The following is a 22,255-nucleotide window of genomic DNA, read 5'->3' on the forward strand; positions in this document are numbered from 1 at the left end:
AAAAGTCAAGTAGGAGGCTCAATTTTTTGTTGCAACATTATGTTCATTTCAGCTTCGAAATTACAGTGTACTTAAGCGAAAGTTGAAGGATGAAATGCATGCATGAGCATGAGATACATGAACACAAGGATGTTGATGTTTTCCTTGTTTTCAGAACATGTGTGTGATTGACTTGAAGGGTCGATTGCTTTGTTGTAAACATGCATGTAAAGTTGGTTTGGTGCAGATAGTGATGAAATTGTTTCATCCTTTGAAAAGAATCTTAATGGTCTTTTTCTACATGCTTGACTTGAAGGGTCTTTTGCTTTAAAGGCATGTTTTGTGGGCTTGTTATCTAGTCTGTCATTTTTATGCAAATGTAAGACATGGAGGTGTTCACAAGATGTGAAATTTGTTTCTTTTGTTGAAGCAGGAGTTTAGTCCATCCAGTTGTTGTCTGCATGCCCATTGTTGTTAATAGTGGTTGTTGGCAGCTTGTCAAACAGGTACAAATGAAAGTTTTTGTGGACTAGATATACTTCACATTTGTTGAGCCACCTTGGATCAATGATCAAGGCAAAGAAGCTCAAACTACCTTCTATGACCATTTCAGTAGAAGTTCTGCAGGAAGGTAAGGAGGAAGATACTTCTTCTTAGGAAGACCAGCCCATCCAAAGAAGGGATGTGGTCAGAAACTTTGGTTCAAAGGCACTACGCAAAGGCAAGTGTAGGGAGGCTGAAAGAAGAGGGCAAGTCATTCTCATTTGTTGTTCAGATCAGTATATCAGTATTTTGGAGACCAAAAGTTCTTTTAGTGGGAAGGTGTGATCCCAAAATGGATCTTGGATAAACCTCTAAGACTAAAAGACTTCATGCGAGAGGAAAAAGGTTCCAAATAGCACAAATCCTTTGTAAACCAGAGGAAAATGAAAATCACAGGCTACTCCTGGAAATAGTCTCATTACAAAGATCTCCTCATTCGGAATCTAACACAACTTGAATGGGCGAAAATAGACCCCTGATGAAGGAGCTATTACAAAATGAAAATTGCCCAATGTCCTTAGAAAAGGAGGTAATTTCATTAAATTTTGAACTATATTGAAAATTTTGATTTTAGTATAGGCTCATGGACCAATCTACAGTTGACATGTGACAAGCCAGGATTGGTCCACGTGGCCTTGTTTGATTGATCAAAGAGGAAATATCGTATCGGCGTATTACACTATCAGTCTTTAAAAACTTGAAGAAAACCATGAAAATCAAGCTATCGGAGGCTTAAATGATGGGTGAACAGGGGCCGTCGGATCCGGCCGATCAACGGTCCAGATCCGATCGACATATCGCATCGGCAGTGATCGACAGGTCTGATCGGAGGCATAGCGTGATGGACTGGGACGATGCGATGGAGCGATCACCGAAATCGGCAGATCGCCATCGGTGAACACCCTGGAGCGGCCATGTTATATATATATATATATATATAGATATATATATATGCCATAGTCCGACTGCGATCGCCGACATCGGTGGATCGACGTTGGCAATACCAAAGGGGAAGCCAAAGGGCCATTGCGATATGCGATGCGATATAAACCGGACCCAAAAGGGTTCCGAAATGGAAATGGATAACATTTGAAATTCGCCAATGCCATTTTATATGTATTTCCGCATGTTTTAATGCATTGCGAAATACAAAGGGACAGAGCCTTGCAACATGCGATAGCGACCTACGGGCGGACCCGATAGGAAAATAAAGTGTGATTATGAATATTTAAAGTCCGGGAAGAACAGTGCTTGTGGATTTTTTCCGTGTATTGCAACATTCTCTCTGTAAAACACAGAACGACTGCTTTTAATGGATTTAAAGTGCCAATTGCCCAAGCTGTTTCTATTCCAAACATTATTGTTCCCCACCTAGGCAAATGATGAAAACGCAGACAGGGAGGTGAATAGATGGACAGAGGGACAGAGAGCCCGATTTCCTGAGAACCACAGGGCCAAAGAGGAATAGCCAGAGGCACGGCCAGAGGAGGGTGTTTTGGGGAACCAAAGAGGCTTTGCTAACCATCCATGAAAGCTGGAAGCATTATTCTTGGTGGACTCGAGGAGTTCGAGCCATCTCGGGGGGATAAATCCCATCGTTGTAGAGCCAGCGAGGGGGAAGCTCAAAAATGATAATGACTCCAAAGAACCCGAGGAACAAAGAGCCTGAGCGAAAAAGACTCGAGGGACAAAGAGCTGAGAGCCAAAGAGCCTTAATCCCAAAGAGGGATAGAGAGCCACAATCCCACATAGAAGCGAGAGGTGGAGCGAAAGAGGCCAAGAGACCCACAGAGATCCCGAGAGCCAGAGAGTCAGGGCCGGTTTGAATTCAATCGTGCTGTTAGCTTCAACAGTTGAGGAAAACGATTTTGAGGGAGTTAGAGAAGGCAGAAGCTCAAAGGAGCTCAAAGCACTGACTGAAAGAATTAGTCTAGAGAAGCCTAGATCTATTTTGTAGCTAAAGGACAGCCAGGGGTAATATGGTATTCTGAACCCATTGGTTCATTTGTAAACCATATGGAGTTGAGTCACGTACTTGTAAAAGAATTCAGCCATAATCCCAAATAGCCTCATCGAGTTGATTAGAGCTCAAGGAGACATAGCCCAAGATATCAGGGTGAACTCCATATTAATTTGCTGTCTTATGTGTATTTTTACTGCTGCCTTATTGACTGTTATATGCATTTATGTATACATTCAAGCACATTTAAATATCAGCATACATAGCATATTTTTAAGCACATAAACAACCAACAATAAATACAAGTATATACCTATACTTTTAAGCATTTCTCAATTCTGCATTGGTTAATCATTAAAGACTTGGGAATATTCAAGATTTGGAAGTGGGAGAGGTTCTTGAAAGCTAGACAAGAAGCCTAAGAGCCCCATTTTCAGATCAATTGACTAAACAATTTTGAAAGAGCCATGAACAAAGAAGTCCCATTGGTTGAAAACACATTGAAAGTGTAAGACAAGGAGAGACTCAAGACATTTTTACTTTTTTCTAATTAAAAGAGCTCATTAATTTGATTAGTGGTATAAAAATGTTCATTAATTTGATTAGAGGTAGAAAAATTACAAGAGTAGAATATTATAAGGTATTTCAAGGTTATTATATAAACTAATTATGGGGTTTGTTTTTAGGAAAATATTCTATGATTGTTTATAAAGTAAAAAAAAGTAAAATAAATTGTTTATCTTTAAGAAGATCAAGGAAATGTTTAGTTCTCATGCAACCATTTTTTACAAATGATAGATAATATATAAAGAATATACAAATTTTGGAGGGTCCAAAAAAGTGACAAAAATGATCTTAGATACATTTAGTACAATCAACCATCAATTTAGAAATAGTAAGAATATTATTTTCAAATGGAAAATGTGAAAGAAAATATGAATTGCCAATTAATATATCTTTGAAGGAACCATTTCCCGAGGTTGCCCTGACTGCTTTAGGGAAAAAGAGGAGTGGAGATAATGTGAATCTCTTTCGAATTCCTCTTTTGAGCATGAAGAATGGTGACCTTGCCCCATTAATTAAAACTACAATTTAAGAGACTTATATTATACATCACATGACCCATGTTACAAAATGTAAAATGAAGTCCATGTGAATGAGAACGTGGTGGAGAAAGATCCAACTAAATTTTTCAAACGCTTGGATATATCCACTTTAACAATGATGGGTCTTAGTTTCTTTTTTTTCACGTATAAACCTTCTTGCGATACACCAATAACCTCATGTATTTTCTTTCCTTCGAGGAAGCCAAATTGCTCGAGTGATACCTATCTTGAGAGATTTTCTTTTTGTCTATAGGAAGTTATTTTGTAAATAATATTACAGAAGTATACAAGATGAAATCTATCATAGTGTGTTGGGTTTTTTTATCCTTGGTATGAGTGCAATGAAGGTAATGTTAAAGTTGACAATACTTTCCTAGATTTCCTTGAGGTCTCCACTACCCCTTAAAGATCATTTTAAATGAAAACATAATAGCTAAGAAAAAAATTCAATAGGGAGACTATCAGGGCCTGGATTATTACCTTTCTAAAAACTTTGAAGAATTTTGAATAATTCGTATTTTACCACATTTTCCATAAGATTTTGGTTGTCTTCAAGATCCATGAATCTAGGAAAGAAACTTGTCAAATGTGAGATGACATCTATATTGGCATGATTGTTTTATTTGAAGAGAGTTTGAAATAACTAATTCCCTCATTTGCAATGTTGAGGAAATTTTTTGCTTAGGTCCCATCCTCTCTAGTTATTTTCTATACATAATTGATGTTATTTGTACTATTTTCAAAGTAGTAGATGAATTTGGTGTTATTTTCCCCTCCCTTAGGCCAAATTACCTTGTTCTTGAGTTGCCACTCTTTCTCTTTTTCTAAGAATAAGTTTCTTCTCTTATGTTCTAGTTGAGTAAGCCTAACCTTCTAAGAGTCCATTAGGGAACTAAATCATTTCAAGGAAAGCCTAATGGCTATAGATTTCTCTAATTATAGTAGGAATCTATCATCTTTCTCTCATTTCCTTTTACCACTGGATTGCATATTTCATAGCACTTTTAAAGTTTTTGTGAAATTGGATGGCCACTAATTCATTTAGGGAATTATTGAAAGGTAGAAAGGTATTATTTAAGGTTTGGAAGAAGACTTTTTCTTTGAACGACAAGATTTAGCTTAAAGGGTCTTGGTGATTTCCCTTTTGTAGCAACTAATTTCAAAGAACTAAGTTATTATAAAACTCCCCTCTATTTGATACTCAATGGCGTAATATTAGGATCTCTTATAGCGGCTACAACCACCCTCCAAAAATTTTCCTATGCTTAGATTTTGTAGCCTGCCTTCTAAATCATAGCAACTCAGCTCGCACTGATCTAGGTATTTGTGCTCCAACCAAGATTTATTCTCTTCATTTGGGCTTGTGTTTTCTTGCTTAGCTCATTTTCCAACCCACAAGCTGATCTCTTGACTTGGTCTTCTTGCATTTTTGGGCTTGTATTAGAGAACTACGCAATCCTTGAGGGCAGCCAGCCTTGCTCTTCGGAATTGTGCAGTCATGATTGAAAACACGCCTTATGCCCACAAATTGCACAGAACATGAGAGGCATCCCTAAGCCACTCATCCCAGAAATTACGTAGAACCCACTATGCTAAGAAACTATGTAGTGCATGAGCCAAATAGTTGCTGAGTCCTTCCTAGAACTGTGTAATCTTTCCAGGCAATGCATGTCAGGGTTCCCCCAGAAAAGAAGGAAACTAAAGGGAAAGAATCATCCTTATGCTTAGAGGTACATTTCTATCCTTAGAAGTTTCCACTAAGTTTCGCTTTTGTCCTTGATCTCAGACTTGTGCGTCATAAATTCCAATTTGCTCAATTATATGTAATGTATGCCTCTAGAGCTAAGTTGTACATTTGATCATAAAACTCTAGCATTCTTAAGGAGATCAAGGATCCTTCAGAGCATTGTCGTCACTTTTTTGGGTGAGATTTTCTTGTATCATATTTTGGCGCATTTTCTATCAATTTTCATTGTTTACTTGTGAGAGTGTCATTTCACTTGTTTCTTTGACCAACTACTAGCATTTTGACTTGTTTTAGCTTATAGAAGTCTTGTTTCAAGTTATAGGTTGCCTTTTCCAAGTGTTGCATGATTTTTCACATTTGTCACCAACAGTCACTGTTATGGTGACTCTCTTCACATGCTTCATTTTCCTTCAGTCGAATCAATTTTAGCACTTGTTTCACATGCATGCATCAACACTTAGTCAAATCTACACTCAAAATCACACAATCCTTCAGATATTCTTGTTTTTCACACTCCCCATGGGCGGATCTGGGCTCCCCTTGCCTAGATCTCAAACTTCACAGCATGCACTACACAATCTGGGAACTCAAGGCCTCTATATTGGCTTCTAGAATTGTGCAGAGACTATCCTAGCCTGGCTCCAACTACACATTGTGCAGGTCCAGGAGCCAGTATCACAGGTTGGCCACTAAGACTACGTAATGCACAGTCTCTCCCACGCCCTGGCCCAAACCGAGCTGTGCATTGCATAGTTCCAATCTTCAAGCTTCCACACTGACTGTTGGTACTGTGCAATGCACAGTTCCCACAGTCATTAGGTTACCCCTATTAGTCACAATTACACAATCCCTCTCATTAGATGCCTTGATTTTTGCATGATCATGTTGTGAAGTTAGATTTGCAAGAGCTAATGTTTGCTTGCCATTAGGGTCCTTTTTGTCCCACAAGTATCGCACTCATGAAACACTTCTCCCCAGTAATCATTGTACCATGGCACCAAAGAGAGATGCTTCAAGAGAGACCACTGAAAGCAATACCGGGGAAGCAGTTGAGAAAGCGCTAGTTAAATTTCCATTATATGTAGAAACTCAACTGTTCATAGAAAAGGAGTCAACACTAACATGGTTGCAAGTCCAACATCAATAGCAGAAGGTAGAAATCCAGTACAAGATCAGGGAAGGAGGAAGTTTCTAACATAATATAGGGAGAAGAAAGCTGCATATTGAAAGCAGATTTGATATTCATGTAGGAATATTTGGCATCAGAAGCAAAAGGAAGCAGAAGATACAGACATTAGAGAGGAGGAAGAGAGAAAAGCAGGGCTTGTAGGTAGCAGAACTGAGATCATAGCAAGAATAACAAGAACTGAGGGAAGAACGGTAGCTGAGGAGGAAATAAAAGGTATAGAAGTAGAAACAGGAAGACTAACAAAAGAAAGGCGTGATGATAGAGGAAACAACACCCATATAGGTCGAAGAGTTGCAACAACTAGAAACAGAGGAGGAGAGTGAACAAATTCATTAAGGAAAGGGTGATAATGTCAGACACTAGAATGCATCCATATGTCCTTGCCGAAGACAGATTGGCCTATGCAGGAGCAACAAGATCAAATGTTAAGCAACTGATGGTCGAGAATGAACAATTGGAAAATCATTTGTAGGTTGTCAAGCAAGAGGAAGAGCAACTTCGAGCATCATTGCATAATGCAATTTTTGCAATGGAGGAGATGAGGAAATAATTACTCGCTGAAGTATCAAGATTTGAGGATACCATGTAGAAGATCTATAATGGATTTGTCATCGTGCATAAATCAATTTTCCATGTACATGGCCTACAACATCAGAGAAAAGAGTTTGTTCAAACTCTCAAGAACATACATGTTGCCATCACCCATGTACAAGAGTAGGGAATACGGTACAACAGGGCTGCACTTGACTGAGTTAAGAAAATGAAGCCACAGGAAGAGCTAGAGAAAGAAAAGGTTCGGATTTTGATCCAGAACTATGAACAACTTTCCCCATTCGTCAGTAGCATACAAGCCACATATGTGTGGTTGTACAACAGTTTGGATGTCATGGTGAGAAAGCATCGGATCCCATCAATTGGTTCCCTCAATGAGACTAAACCCAAGAACCACGTCCAACTTGAGATCAATGAGTACATGGAGCAGCTAAGATGAGAGGCCACCAGGGAAGACTTGGCTCTGAATGCACATAACATGAAAAAGTACATCAGTGGTCCCATCATCATAAACAACATGACTCACATGCTTCAGGACAAGTTGGATACAAGTTCCAAGACCATATACCCAGATGCTATGGAGGCAAGAGTCTGCTATCAAAAATACACCATCAAGAAGTTTGGGGACATTATCTCATAGTACCAAGCTTGGCATGAGTACGTAATAGAGAAACACCAAGTGGAGGTTGGTGAGTTGGTCTTTCACCAAACTTCGGAGTTATATTGTTTTGTCTTGTTAGGTTGTCTCTAACCTATTTTCTCTCACATGGGTACATGTGGAAAATGTAATATTATTTGTAAATATGTTGTAAGTGAAATTCCAAGTGTCATTAGTGGAATTAGTGTGACTGAAGGCTTCTTAGTATACTTTCTGTGCAGACATTTTGTTGCATGTTACCCATATTCGTGGTAGTGGAATCATTTTATCTTGCTCAAGTCTTTCTTCTTGCCATTATTTTAGCTACATTCAGGTTTTATTTGGGTCTTCTTTCATTTTCCCTTCTTCCCCTTTCCAACTAATGAAAAATTCTCTTCATCCTCGGCTTTGGATGATGCTCCATCCATTTTATTTATCTAGAACTCCTCTTGAACCAAATCAGACCACAACCTTTCCCAATTTGGTAATTTTCCCCTTCCATTCACAAAGTCCTAATAACTATGCCAGGATTTTGGAAGGCCTAGAAGAGCTAGGCTCACCAGGTCATCCTCTGCAACATTCACCCCAACCCCTCCAAGCTCATCTCGAACTTGTGTAAACTTGTAGAGATATTGTGGAATAATGTCATTCTTCTACATTCTAGTGTTTCGAAGTTTATCTTTCAGGGCCAATTTTCTATGGTCACTGCTAGTTTCGAATAGCTCAGTCAATGTCTTCCACATAGAAAATGGTGTCTCTTTTCCATGGATATTTGAGACCCCATGGTCTCTCACACCTTCTAGAAGAATTCTCCTAGCCTTTACATCATCCTTATTCCACTGGGCTAATTCTTGTGCATTAGATTGTTGGGGTTTTGCAATGTCAGTTTTAGCATATTCTAACACACCATTATCATCAAGCACTGCTTTCATTCGATCCTTTCAGGCTATGAAATTTGAGCTGCTCTCCAGGGCATACTCCAATCTCAGTCCGTTGAAAGACATTCTCCTGATCCTGAAGAAAAAATGTTGTACTAAAGCTACAAATTTGAAATTCCTGAGAGATAAGTTTAGAATACTTGTTCTAATGTGATTTCAGGGTTCTTATACCATGTATAAATTTGATATAAATTGCAACTACTCAAGATTTCAAACTGAAAAACAAGAGAGACAATTCTACCCTACTAATCTGCAGAATAGAAATAACAATTTAGAACAACATGCATAGACATGCAATAATACAAACCACAAGTAAACAATAATTTCTAGGGGAACCCAACTATGAAAACCCCTCAAGTCTCTTTTCATTAATCAGTTGAATAGAGAAACTATTACAATTTCTTGCTCCAGCTTTCAGCACAACCTGAAAAAGAATAATTATTCTCTTTGTTGAATGGGAAAATTTGGCCAACACATAGCCAATTATTTTATCCTTTAGCCTCCTATTTCCTTGTGTTTTTTCTGAGGAAATTAGCCCATAAAATATAGGAATTTCCTCCTATTTCCTTGTGCAATTCCAAAGGATTGATCTCCTGACCCATGCAACACATGTACACTCAAAACTAGTCCACAACTGATGTTACACAGCCTTGTCATCTCACTACAGATGACGAATTTGAATTTCTTGCATGCAATAAACACATATTTCATTAAGATTTGAAAAAAAATGATTACACAGAAATCACTAGAATTTAGTTTTTTGGTTATTTTGAAATTCTATATCCACTATTTAATTCCAAATTTAATAAAATATGTGTTATTAGCTATTTTGGGTCGATTGATTAGTTAAATGACAAATCTTTGATTTAGACTATTGTCCCATTGCATAATTGACCTTCAACTATCTCTATCAATAATTAGAGGTCAATTAACTGAATACAATTGAAAATAATTGAACTAGATTGCTAAAATTTAGCAATCACCCATGCATAACTGAACTCCAAGCCCTCTAATTTGAATTTACTGAGCTAACGAAGTGACAAGAGCCATGTCACACTAGTTAACTGCCTCCAACTTGTCCCAATGATGTGGAAATTTGATTTACCCAATTTGATTAAGGCTAAAGTCAAATTGAGCCTTTCTTGCTACATTTTTTAACAGAAACTAGTTCTTTATTATTAAATATTGTTTGACAACATCTGTATCAAATGTATGATTTTTCATTTATTTATTTTTATCAGCAATTCATTTCCACAATATGATAATATTCATTAGTTTTTATGAGTGGGATATAAGAGCTCATTTCATTCTATCCCAATAATTTATAATTTCTTATTGGTTAACAATTTCTGTTTAAAATGTTATTGAGTTTCCGAATTGTTTTTGCAGTCTTAATAACTCATATTCTGTCTTGCATCTATTTTTGAAATAGTTTTATGCTATTGGCTTGGATAAGTATTTAGTATAGATTACATTTAGTTAATTTTAAAAGTATTTTACGTATAATATTAGCTTAGAGTTTTTCCTCCTTAGAGAATTTGTACTTACATCTTCTTTTTTCAATTGTTGATCGATCTAGATATTAATCGAAAGGTGCCATCTAGTACTTCTCCCTTAGTTAATGAGGAATACTCTTGTCTATCAACAATTTGATGCTAGAAAGAAAACCCCATTAAATGAATTGTAGGAAAAAATTCACACAAATATTAGCTTACAAACTCTAGAACCATATTCAAATGAAGCTTCTTAGTCTACTCAATCCCAGGTAGTTGCTAAAGAATATCATGTTTCAAACTTGCATAGGCAACCTTCACAAGTCGAATCTTTTGCTCTAGTACAATCTTTAATATTTATTCCATTCAAATAATGTTAAACTTAGTTTCTCAAGCCCAAGTACTTGTTGAAGAATCTCATGTTTCAGACTTACAGAGACAACCTTCATAAGTAGAATCTTTTGATCTAGTACAATCTTTACAATAAGAATTATTTTATTTTGGAGTTATTGGCTAACAGTTATGAGAAGTCCATAAAACCTATTAAAAAATAAAAATGAATGATCACACAAATTGTATTTATATATGATTTATCTTACTTTATTATTTTGTGTATGTTCAACCAATTGAAATTGAATAATTAAATTTTAGTTGTTTTTGGAAGAAAAAAAAAATTTACTCACCATTAATATCGTGTAAAGAAGTTATTTGAAAAAAAAAAGTTATTTGAAAATCAAGAGAGGCAACGTTGAGTTAAACCTATTGGGATTTTTGCAAAAATAATTTTGAATAGGTTTATTTTAACAAAATCAAAAAATTAAAAGATGAGGTGCTTTCCTATATTTCCTTATATGGTAGAATGAGTTAACTAATTCACATTTAACTTGAGAGTGATTAAGTCGGTAATTTTATATACATAAATATAAATATACAAATTTTTTTTATTTATTATTATGTTGACGGTGCTGGACCCGCCAACATGTCCGAGGATCTCCCCGGTAAGAAGTCCCAACTAGACCTCAGACCATTTGGTGTAGGAGTCCCAGCAGTGGGTCGTACAGTATCGCCTTGACCGCGGTTGCACGCAGAGGCAAGCGGGATGTCCTTGTTGGTAGTAAGGGTTTGACCAGCGCAGCAAACCAAGGAAGGTGCATGAAGGGTTCTAACACATGGAAAGGGGAATGAGTGCGCCCCTTAGAAACCTGTGGAAACACGCAATTTGAAACGGAACACATGAGCAAAGATCCAAAGTGATGGTTAAACCAACAACACATCTCAGTAGGATTCATACATACATATATAGAAAGATTCCATACATACATGCATAAGAAATCAACTACATATATTATTAGAGTAACCAAGATAGCTAAAATACAATAACAACATATGCATGAAACTTGATGGCTTTGTTATATTAAGAGTGAAATATCCAATCATACAATGCAACGATGACCAACCACTACTTTCGACAGCGGAACATTACAATCACTACTGCCGGCTCCTCCAAAGAGATATACTTGCTTTGCACTGTGGAGAAGCCAAGCCTCGTTACAATGCACTCCAAGCTTTCTCTAAGATACACCTATATGAAGCTTGGCTCCCAAAAGCCTCTACAATGATTCTTGAGGTTCTATAAATAGAAAAGGGTGGAGTGACCCTTGACATTCCCCTTTGTGACTCTTCACCTACCCTCATGACTCTTCAACTACTACATGACTATTATATTCTACTATCGACACTTGTTCTTTCACTTTTACAAGATGTTACATTAAAATCTGCACATGTACTCATGTGAGAAAAAATAGGCTTGAGTAATCCATGCAAGACATCACTAAGACTCGGATAGTTGTGGGAAGACCAACTCTTCGACATCCCCGTGAGGATCGATGATGGCGAACCAATGCCAAGCTGGGTAGTCATTATGGTGTCTATGTACTCTATGTTGACATCCTTCTGGAAGCGAACTCTTGCCTCTGTTACATCTGGGTACACTGATTTGGCTCCTCTATCCAACTCGTCTGATAACATGCACATCATAGTCTTGAGTGTAGCATGACCAGCAAAATACTGATGCAGAGTGTCTGTCCTGATCTCCAAGTCTGTGCTGGTGGCTATGTGCATCAACTCGTCGAAGTACATGTCCAGCTCCAGTCAGACTTGGTTCTTTGTCTTTGCCTCGGCGAGTGTGCTAATGGATGGGATTGCATGTGCATGCACATTGACATCCATGCTCCTGAACACCTGTGAATGCGATCAAAAAAAATTCTCACCCTATCTACTCTGTGCCAGCTACAGGCATGGGTCCATAACCTTTATAGGCGAAGTTTCATCCATTTGTGAATGTTGTGCCTCCTGTTGTACATGTTCTTGCTGCTGCGCTTCCTTCTCTACATTGCACAACACCTGTTCTACCTAGAGTTGCCTCTTCAACTCCTTCAACCCCTTCTCTATTTCTTCCATTCTCTTTGCACAATCCTCTTGACGCACTGTCACCTCTTGGCCTCAATCTCCAAAGCTCCTTTCATCACAAGTGGATCTGCTTTGAGCTTGCAACTTTGCTCCGCCTCTGTGTTGTCAAAAACCTTCCTCTTTCCTTGGTCGTGCGCGAGTCTGCTATACTATGTTCTTGATGATGGTGCTGCTCTCTAGGATGTCGTGACCATTTCATCTTGACATCCTTGTCCATGAACAACTTGGTGTTTTCATGGATAGGCAAGTGTTGAAATTTCTAAGTATTACCCATTAGAAATTTTATCTGTATTCTTTGGTTTATTTCTCCTACTTGTTAATTACGAACAAGTTATTTACACATAAATATCGAAATAAAAATAATGCAGTCTCAACCATCTACAGATCGACAGCTCAAAGAAATAAAAAACACACAAGTGAAAATGTTATTTTTAGACAACTTGTCCCCAGAAAAGCCCAACTTGGGAAAACCGGTGCAATAATTCTGAGGGTTATTCTATTATGCAATCTATCCTTGAGTAAAACTAGGTGCCAAACTGGCTCACCCGACAGAGAAAATAATCTGACAGTAATACCTCTCTATTTGGAAGCAGATATTCAAAAAATTTTCCCCATGAAACCCCCTCCAACAACCTTTGAAGCTTAGCGTCAGCCTACCTCGCCACAGTGTTAGCCCAGAACCCTCTGCATCAACACTCCGAGGCCTTGCACAACCTCTATGGCCCTCTGCGTCACTCCTGCTGCCCTCTACATGGATGATGCAGGACCTTCTGGCCTCTGCACAGTCCCTTCTAGATATGCGTGGCTCCCTTTAGCTCAGCGTCTGCCTCTCTTTCTTCTGCTCTAGTCTCTCGACACTATCTCTGCCTCTCTATCCAGTACTCACTTCCCCTCGCTATAAACTAATCACTAATTTGACTTTTCTTAGCAAACCCCACTCTAGAAAATCAAATGACTGATCACTCTAGTGTCTTCTCCAACTAACCCTCAAGCCTCCTCTTATAATTTTCCTGTTGGTCCTTCAACGGCCGATATTACATCTCTAATCAACGACTAAGATTATATTTGGCTTGATCCATGTCATTTAGAACCTTCTAAGCCAGTTTTATATTAATACAAATTAGTAATTTTTTTTCCTAAGTTTAGACTTAGGAACTCTATTAAAAATATTAATTATTTTAATATCTCCTAAACTAGGTAGAATCTCCCCAAACCATTTCTCAGTCTTGGAGATCTCATGTGCTTTATCTTGTCCACCAATTTTCATGGCTAGAGAACATTTGATGCTACCCCAAATCAACACTCCCTCTTAGCGAAGACTGTGCTCTAGTAATACTCTACATTGAGCATCACTCTGATTATACGGCACCGGTACCTGTGTTGATGCTAGGCCTCCCAGCCCAACATCCTCTGCATTGCTACATCCTGTACTGCTGCCCATGACCCTGCCACTACCACTGTTGCATCCGTATGGCAGCTTCCTCTGCATCCGTGCTGCTACTGGTCCTTTCTCCCAACACTGCATATGCACTACAACCCCCTCTCATCATGTTGCATCGTGCTACTGCTTACTGCTACTGCACTGCAACTTAGTTACTAAGAAGTACATAACTGATCCACCCAAATACTGACATCCATGTTTGGCTAGAAACACTCCCGATAGTGAAGCTCTCTCTGTTGCTATCAAGTGCTCCCTCTACTGCCTCTGCGCTACTGCAAGAACTCCCTGCCTCTCGCACTGCTGCAAACCTCTCTGTGTCACCCTGCACTATTGCAACCTCCTCCATGCCACTCACACTGATGCTGCCTACTAGTTCTGTGTTGCCTAGGACTACTGCACTATAGCACTCTCTGTCGCATCATCCTCATCCTTTTCCACTGACATCTGCTAGTCCTTATACCCTCTCTTTGGGGCTCCCGTAGTAAGGATTTGATCCAAGAGTTTGGGTACCTCAAGGATCCTGCTCCTCATTGCCTATAGTCCTCCTGACTACAACTCGATATCTCCCCACCTCTTCTCTAGAGGTACATGAGCACTCATGGCACAATCTTCATCCTCCTCTACCTGCTTTTCTGCCTTCACTGGCGCTACCTTGGAGTCAGAAGCCTCTCCCTTAGTCTTCTTTCTCGGACACTGGTTCCTATAATGCCCTAGTTCCCTACAGTTGAAGCACTTAATCTTGGAGAGGTCCTTTTTCTTCCTCTTCCCCTGCTTCCCCGGAGATGCCAAATCTGCATCCTCTTCCTCTTCCTTCTTGATTCAAACTCCTTGGTTGCTACTTCCCGTCTTGGATATCTTCCTAATCTCTTATTGGCGAAGAGATGCCCACAATTCTACCCAATCTGGAAGATTCACCCTGCCCAGAATGTTATGGAAAAATGTCTCCAACTCCTCGAAGACTGCATTTAGGGTGGTCCTTACCATCAACTCCTGATCTGGCGTGGCCCCTATGGAAGTCAGTTGGTCCCGGATCTCCTTCAATCTACCGAGGAAGTGATCTATCTACTCTCCCTTCTGCATCTCGTATGACCGTAGTTGATTCTCACGTAACATCTTCCTCTACACGGAAGTATGTTGGTACAACGTCTTCAAGGATTCCCACATTTCCTTTTCCGTCTCCTTCTCGGCAATATGTTGGACCACATGATCCTTGACCCCATCAAGGATGATGCATTTCACCTTGACCATTGCCTCCTCGTACTTTTCATTCTCACCAAGGTCAATTGGGATAACCATTGTTATCAAGGTGAAGGCCTTGATGTGATGTCTATCTAGAATGGACAGGATCTTGGCCTTCCAGACCACAAAGTTGGACGCCTCGTCCAGCTTGTATTGATCCCTCATTCCATTCATGGCCATCTCTCTACTCTTCCTTTCGACTCCTCTGAGTGTCTAATTCCCTCTGGAAGTTATCTCTTCGACTCCCTTTGAGTCACTACTTCCCGTCTGGAAGTTCTCTGCTAGACTCCCTCTGAGTCTCGATTTCCCTCCTGGAAATCCACCTTCCAACCGTCGAGTCACACCTCTCCGATCTCCTATGCACCTGCAACACTAATCGAGATTCCTTGGCTAGAAATCCTCCTCGGTAGCGACTCCCTCTACCTTGGTTTTTCCCTGTTAGCTATTGTTCTGTCTCGACATCAAAAACACCCCACCAGCTCCACTCCTCGCAAACTGCCCACAGCTTCCTAAGCCCCAGCAACTGAATGATTGAACCTCTAGGCTCTACACAATCCTCGCACTGGCTGAAATGCTCCCCCTTCCAACTACGTCAACCCTCTTGGTGTCTTCGTGGTTGTTTGTGAGCCTTTTCCTGCCCTCCTCAGCCTCTATGTTGACGTCTCTCTATCCCGAACTGATGATACATCCCCTCTACGTCAACCCTTCTCTGCCGCTTTCTGCTAGGAACAAATTTTGTCACTCGGGACAACCGTTTCTATTGCAAATGTTCTGCTTCATTTGATGCCTTCATCTCTCATGTGATTTTCATCCACCCTTTGATACCATGTTGAAATTTCTAAGTATTACCCATTAGAAATTTTATTTGTATTATCTGGTTTATTTCTCCTACTTGTTAATTACAAACATGTTATTTAAACATATCGAAATAAACACAATACAGTCTCAACCATCTACAGATCAACCACTGATAGAAATATCAAAAACACAAGTGACATCGTTATTTTTGGACAACTCATCCCCGGAAAAACCCAACTTGGGAAACTCGGTGCATCAATTCTGAGGGTTATTTTATTATGCAGTTTATCCTTGAGTACAATTGGGTGTCAAACTGGTTCACCTGATAGAGAAAATAATCTGGAAATAATACCTCTGTATTCGGAATAGATATTCAGAAAATCTACCCCACGAAACCCTCTAGAGCAACCTCTGGAGCTCAGCGTCAACCTAGAACCCTCTGCATCAGCCCTCTAAGGGACTGTGAAGCCTCTACAGCCCTCTACGTCGCTCCTACTACCCTCCGCGTGGATGAAGCAGGCCCTTCTGGCCTCTGCGCAATCCCTTATAGCTCTGTGTGCCTCCCTCTGGCTTAGCGTCTGCCTCTCTCAATTTCTGCGCTGGTCTATCAGAACTATCTCTACCTCTCTGTCCAATACTCACTGCCCCTTGCTGCAAACTGATCACTGATTCGACTTTTCTTAGCAAACCCCGCTATAGAAAATCGAATGACTGATCACTCTGGTGTGTTCTCCAACTGACCCTCGAGCCTCCTCTTATACTTTTCCTGTTGGTCCTTCAATGGCCGAGATTACATCTCTAATCAATGGCTAATATTAGATTTGGATTGATCCATGTCATTTAGAACCTTCTAACCTAGTTTTATATTAAATATCCATTAATATTTTATTTTTCCTAAGTTTAGACTTACGAACTTCATTAAAAATATTAATTATTTTAATATCTCCTAAACAGGGTAGAATCTGCCCAAACTATTTATGGGTCTTGGAGATCTCATGTGCTTTAGCCTCTCCACCAATTTTCATGGCTAGAGCACATCCGATGCTACCCTAAATCAACAACAAGCTCATAGACACTAGCTCAACTACATCTCTAGTTGCTCTCTCAACGTTGTCCTTTGACTCTGCTCCCTGGGAAGCCATGTGCATGCACTGCTGAGAGGAAGACGAACACCTATGATACCCGGAGACATAGAAACACTCATGGGAAGAAATCTGTCGGATGAAAACCAAAATAAAATAGAGGACTGACATGTAACGTACTTGTGTGAGTGTCTGTGAAGTTTCACAATTTTCACCAGGAGCCTGGGAGACTGACTGCTGGTAGTGTGGAAGGCACAGTCCGGGCCGTTAGGAGGCTGACTAACTGCTAGAACTGCACAATGCATAATCCATCCTGGCTTACTAAGGACTGAAACTGTGCAATTTGCAGTTTCAGTGAGTAAGGGCATGCAAACCCAGCAAACTACATTGCGTAGTTTCTGGAGCCAACTGGGCACTGTCTCCCAGAATTTCACAGAACAAGCATGGGGATCAGTGATGGCTAGTTTTGCACATTTTCTGGGAGGAAGGTAGAGTCTTCATTCTCTGGGATGCGCATTGTTGGCTGGGTAAGACAAGGTCCGGGGCAAGGCAACCCAAGCCCGCTGACGGACGACTGAAAACATGAGAAAGTCTGAATGCATGGCAAGAATGAGTGTAAGCAAGAGTGAATGATCATGCATGCAAACAGTGAGTGCAAGATTCAGAAAATGGGTAAGCGAGCATGTGTGTGATGCGAGTCGCCGCAACGACGATCGTTAGTGCAGAAACAATGTCATGCATGCAACAACAGTGAGATGCAAAGGAAAACTGAAACAATGCTTCTACAAGCTAATATACATCAAAATGATAGAAAGCGTTCATTGAAACCAAGTAGACAACACTCACACAAGCCAAAATACAAAAAGCAACAGAAACGCAACACAAGTCATGAAAAACAGACTTACCTTGAAGAAATTGAGTTGAATGTGCCGAAGGCTCCTAGATGCGATGTGGGATGTCAGAGCTACAAGATCGATGTGAGGAATGAGCCCTGCAACATTTGACAAATGAGATTTGATAAGATCGAGGTTATGACGTGCATGCCACAAATCTAGGAAAAAGAAACACTTGGCGGGAGGTTTCTTAAATGATCCTTGCATGTAACCTCCGGCTGCTAAAAATAGATCCCTAAAATCTAGGGATGATTTTGCTTTTTCTTTTTTCGAGAAAAGTAGCCCATGCATGCAAATCACGATTACTCAGTCTTGGAGAGAACCGGTCAACCTGACAGCACATGCAACAGCCTGCGAGCTTGGGGATGAAATTTGCGTAGTTTCGGGGTTGAGAAAGGCTGGTTGTCCCTCAAGCATTGCGTAATTCCTAGGGCTAGCAAGTCACTGCCTCCCAAAATTGTGTAATTTCTGAGCTGAAGCCCAGTGTCGGGCTGGATTGTGCAATTTATGGAGGGAAGGTTGCCTAGCTGGATTGCACAATTCTCAAGCCCAACAGGATTGTGCAATTTTTGGAGGGAAGGTTGGTTCCCCTCCAGAATTGTGGAATTTTTAGGGGGAGCATCTCAGCCAGAAAATTGTCTATGTCTAGAATGACAGCCTGCGGGTGGGAGACAAACAAGTTGACATGCACAGGCTGGAAGGCCACTAAAACTCAGCTGAAGCCTATGTACTTGATAGTGCAAGACATGCTGCTAAGGATGGTTGGTAGGGAGGCTCCAAAACGAAGCTAAGGAAAAATTTTGGAGGGTGATTGTAGGCGCTACAACATATTATTATTATTATTAAATATAATTAATTATTTAAAAGTTTTTATATCAATTTTAAGGTGTGATTTCACAATTTTATCAAGTGAAAAAGAATTATAAAATTAATATTAAAAATATAAAATATTGGATATGGAAATTAATTACTAAATTAGTTTTGCGAATTATTCCACTACAAAAAAAGAAAAAGTTAGATAAATTTATTGAAAGAAATATTTTTATTTAAAATTTTAAATAACATTTTAATTTCCATATACACATTATATTTAAAAAAAGAAATAACAATTTATTTTGAACAACTAAAATCAACTATGATGATCTCAAGGCTCACAAAATATGAATCAGATTGGTACCCTACTATTATAACCATTATATATACATTATTGCCAAAAAATGGACATAAGTAAGTTGATATGTAAACCAAAAACCTTATAATCCTTACATAATATGCTTTGTCAAAAAATTATACTCTGAAAACTAAATATTAGCATTAAAAAAATATATATTTTTTTAGCCATATTTGTACCCTACTAATATAACCATTATATAGACACTATTGTCATAAAGTAGACAAGTAAGTTGATATCTAAACCAAAAACCTTATAATCCTTACATAATATGCTTTGTCAAAAAATTATACTCTGAAAACTAAAGATTAGCATTAAAAAAATATAATTTTTTTAAACCTATACATTTTCTTACAATCTTTACATAATATGCTTGGTCAAAAATATATATATAAATTTTTCATATATTATATAGTTTTTTAAGTTTTATTTTTTTAACACCATTTTTTAGATAATGTATTTATTATTATTATCATTATTGGTTACTATTGGCTAATACACTATGATTCATCACCCTTATTCAAGGAAAATCATGCCATTTGGGATAAGGGATCGTAAGCGGGCAAACTTTCACACATGTATGATGCCTTTGTCACTTAAGCCATTAGCGTCATTCTTTTGGTCTCATAAAAACAAGTTTTTAACCAAACAACAACAATTTTAAGACATACTCCAAACCCTAAAATATAAATATACTTATAACAATTTTTAATATTTTAATTTTGGTTTGATTTACAGCTTTATGTTATAAAAAAATTATTAATATTCATAATCTTATGTGACTTTAATTCAACTCTAATTAATTTTAATTTGTTATTTTTCTCCTTTTAAATCCATGCCACTTGTAAAGTTGCTGATAAGAAAGGTAAAGTGACTCCCTAGCTTAGACGTGATAAAATCTTTTTTTATAAATTAAAATGCTTTGTTTCATTTTGATGGAAATAAATCCCTACAATATTCAAAAACTGGTCTGAAAAATACAGTCCTCTTTGAATGGAAAGGGACAACCCCCAAAACTGTTACACATCGAGTTTCTAGTGCATAGAATATTTGCCCCTCACATGGAGACCGACCACATGTTCCTGAGTGTATTTTTCCACCCATTAACGAAATCCTTTTGGAAATGGCAACGTCTCAGAAACATGGCAAGTCCCATTCGCTAGGAATAAATGGTGACACACAAAACTAGAAATCAAGTTCGAACTTTTATCTCGTTGGATTGTGGACTGTGAAACATGGAATCTTACATAACTTTCGCGAAAGGGACAAAAAAACATTTAGATTGTTTCTTAATAGGGAAGTCTAACAGTAGTCTAACTACAAACATGGGATTTTATGCACGTGCAGTCTAACTACTAGCTATATGAGATTTTTCATTTTAGCAATTTAAACTGTAATTTTAATCATTTTTAAAACATTTGATTTTTTCAGATCCCATAAATGTTTGGACAAAATTGACTCAAAAATTTCTTGTATAGAGCACATATTAGCTTTGTTAAGATATCTTCTAGTGTGCATATTATCTTCTATTCGACCCATTTTTTCAAAGAAACTTGTAAATTTTAAAGCACATTAATGATGTTTTATATGTTCCTGGTCTAGCACATAATTTGTTGACCGTGGGGAAGCTCCTTGAAAATGGATATTTAATTATTTTTAAGAACAAACAATGCATAACCTATGATAAATATGATCATAGTAAAATTATTACCAAGACTAATATGCTGCAAAATAGAATTTATGCTTTCAATCTCCCTTGTGAAACAACTACAACATTAAATGTTGCTTATGATGATAGTTCCTAGCTATGGCACATAAGGTATGGACATTTGAATATGAAAGGCACGAAATAGTTATATAACAAGAAAATGGCCAAAGGGTTACCCCTTATTAGTTCTATTGATAAAGTGTTTGAAGTGTGTACTCTTGGTAAGCAACATAGAGATTCATTTCTAGTAGGAAAATCATGGAGAGAAAGTAAACCATTGGAGCTAGTGCATGCGAATATATGTGGTCCTATGCAAACTTTGTCTCTTAACAAAAATTAGTATTGGATTATTTTGGTGGATGATCTTAGTAGAAGAACATGGGTATATCTCATTAAGGAAAAATATGATGCATTTGTCATAGTTCAACAATTTAAAGTTGTTGTGGAAAAGAGAAGTGGTTATTCTCTAAAATTATTACGCACCGATAGAGGGGGAGAATTCACTTTTAATAAGTTTGATTCTTATTTTAAAATGAATGGAATTCAAAGGAAATTGACAACCAGTTATACTCCCCAGCAGAATGGCATTGATGAACGTAAGAATAAAACAATTGTTGAGATGGCTAGGAGCATGCTAAAAGGTTAAAACCCTCCAAACATTTTTTGGGTTGAAGTTGTAGCTACATCTCTTTCTTTTCTTAATATATGCCCAAGAAGAAGTGTGCAAAATATTACCCCTTATTAGGTATGGTGTGGAAGAAAACCCAATGTTTCTCATTTAAGAATATTTGGTTGCATTGCTTATGCTCATGTTCCTACTGAAAAGAGAAGAAAATTTGATGATAAAAGTGTGAAATGCATTTTTATTGGCTATTGTGAGGAGACCAAAGGTTATATATTGTACAATCCACAAACCGAAAAACTAATGATTAGTCATGATGTGTTCTTTGATGAGAAAGAAGAATGGCAGTGGAATCAAAATGTGCAACAACAAACTCCTAGTATTATTGTACAAGAAGATGAACCTTTTTGTTTTTACAAATTCATTCAGCAATCAAAATACTTCATAGGCCAGATCCACATCATCATCTTCTACAACTTCAAGTCATGTTTCAATTCCAAGTCCTCCTCCAAGAAAGACAAAATCCTTAAATGAAATTTATGGGTATACTAATTTTTCTTTGATGTCTCAGATTGAAACAGAGCCAAGATGTTTTGAAGATTTCGTAAAAGAGTCAGTTTGGTGCAAAGAAATGGATGAAGAGATGAGAATGATTAAAAGGAATGAAACATGGGAGGTTGTGGATCCT

At 38.3% G+C, this 22,255-nt stretch overlaps 1 protein-coding gene across 1 annotated transcript in view; it reads right to left on the minus strand.

Annotated features, from left to right (window-relative positions):
- Positions 1-1,893: 1,893 nt before the first annotated feature.
- Positions 1,894-22,255, minus strand: part of LOC149189407 (exocyst complex component EXO70B1-like) — a 46,029-nt gene continuing 25,667 nt past the window's right edge. Inside the window, exon 4 of the mRNA XM_089410219.1 lies at positions 1,894-2,479. Within this exon, the coding sequence (XP_089266345.1) occupies positions 1,894-2,479 (586 nt within the window). The remainder of the gene's footprint in view (positions 2,480-22,255) is intronic.

This window comes from Pinus tabuliformis, chromosome 3_1, assembly GCF_031772625.1.
Source record: "Pinus tabuliformis cultivar Carrire ecotype Pingquan chromosome 3_1, CPIR1, whole genome shotgun sequence".
NCBI lineage: Eukaryota > Viridiplantae > Streptophyta > Pinopsida > Pinales > Pinaceae > Pinus > Pinus tabuliformis.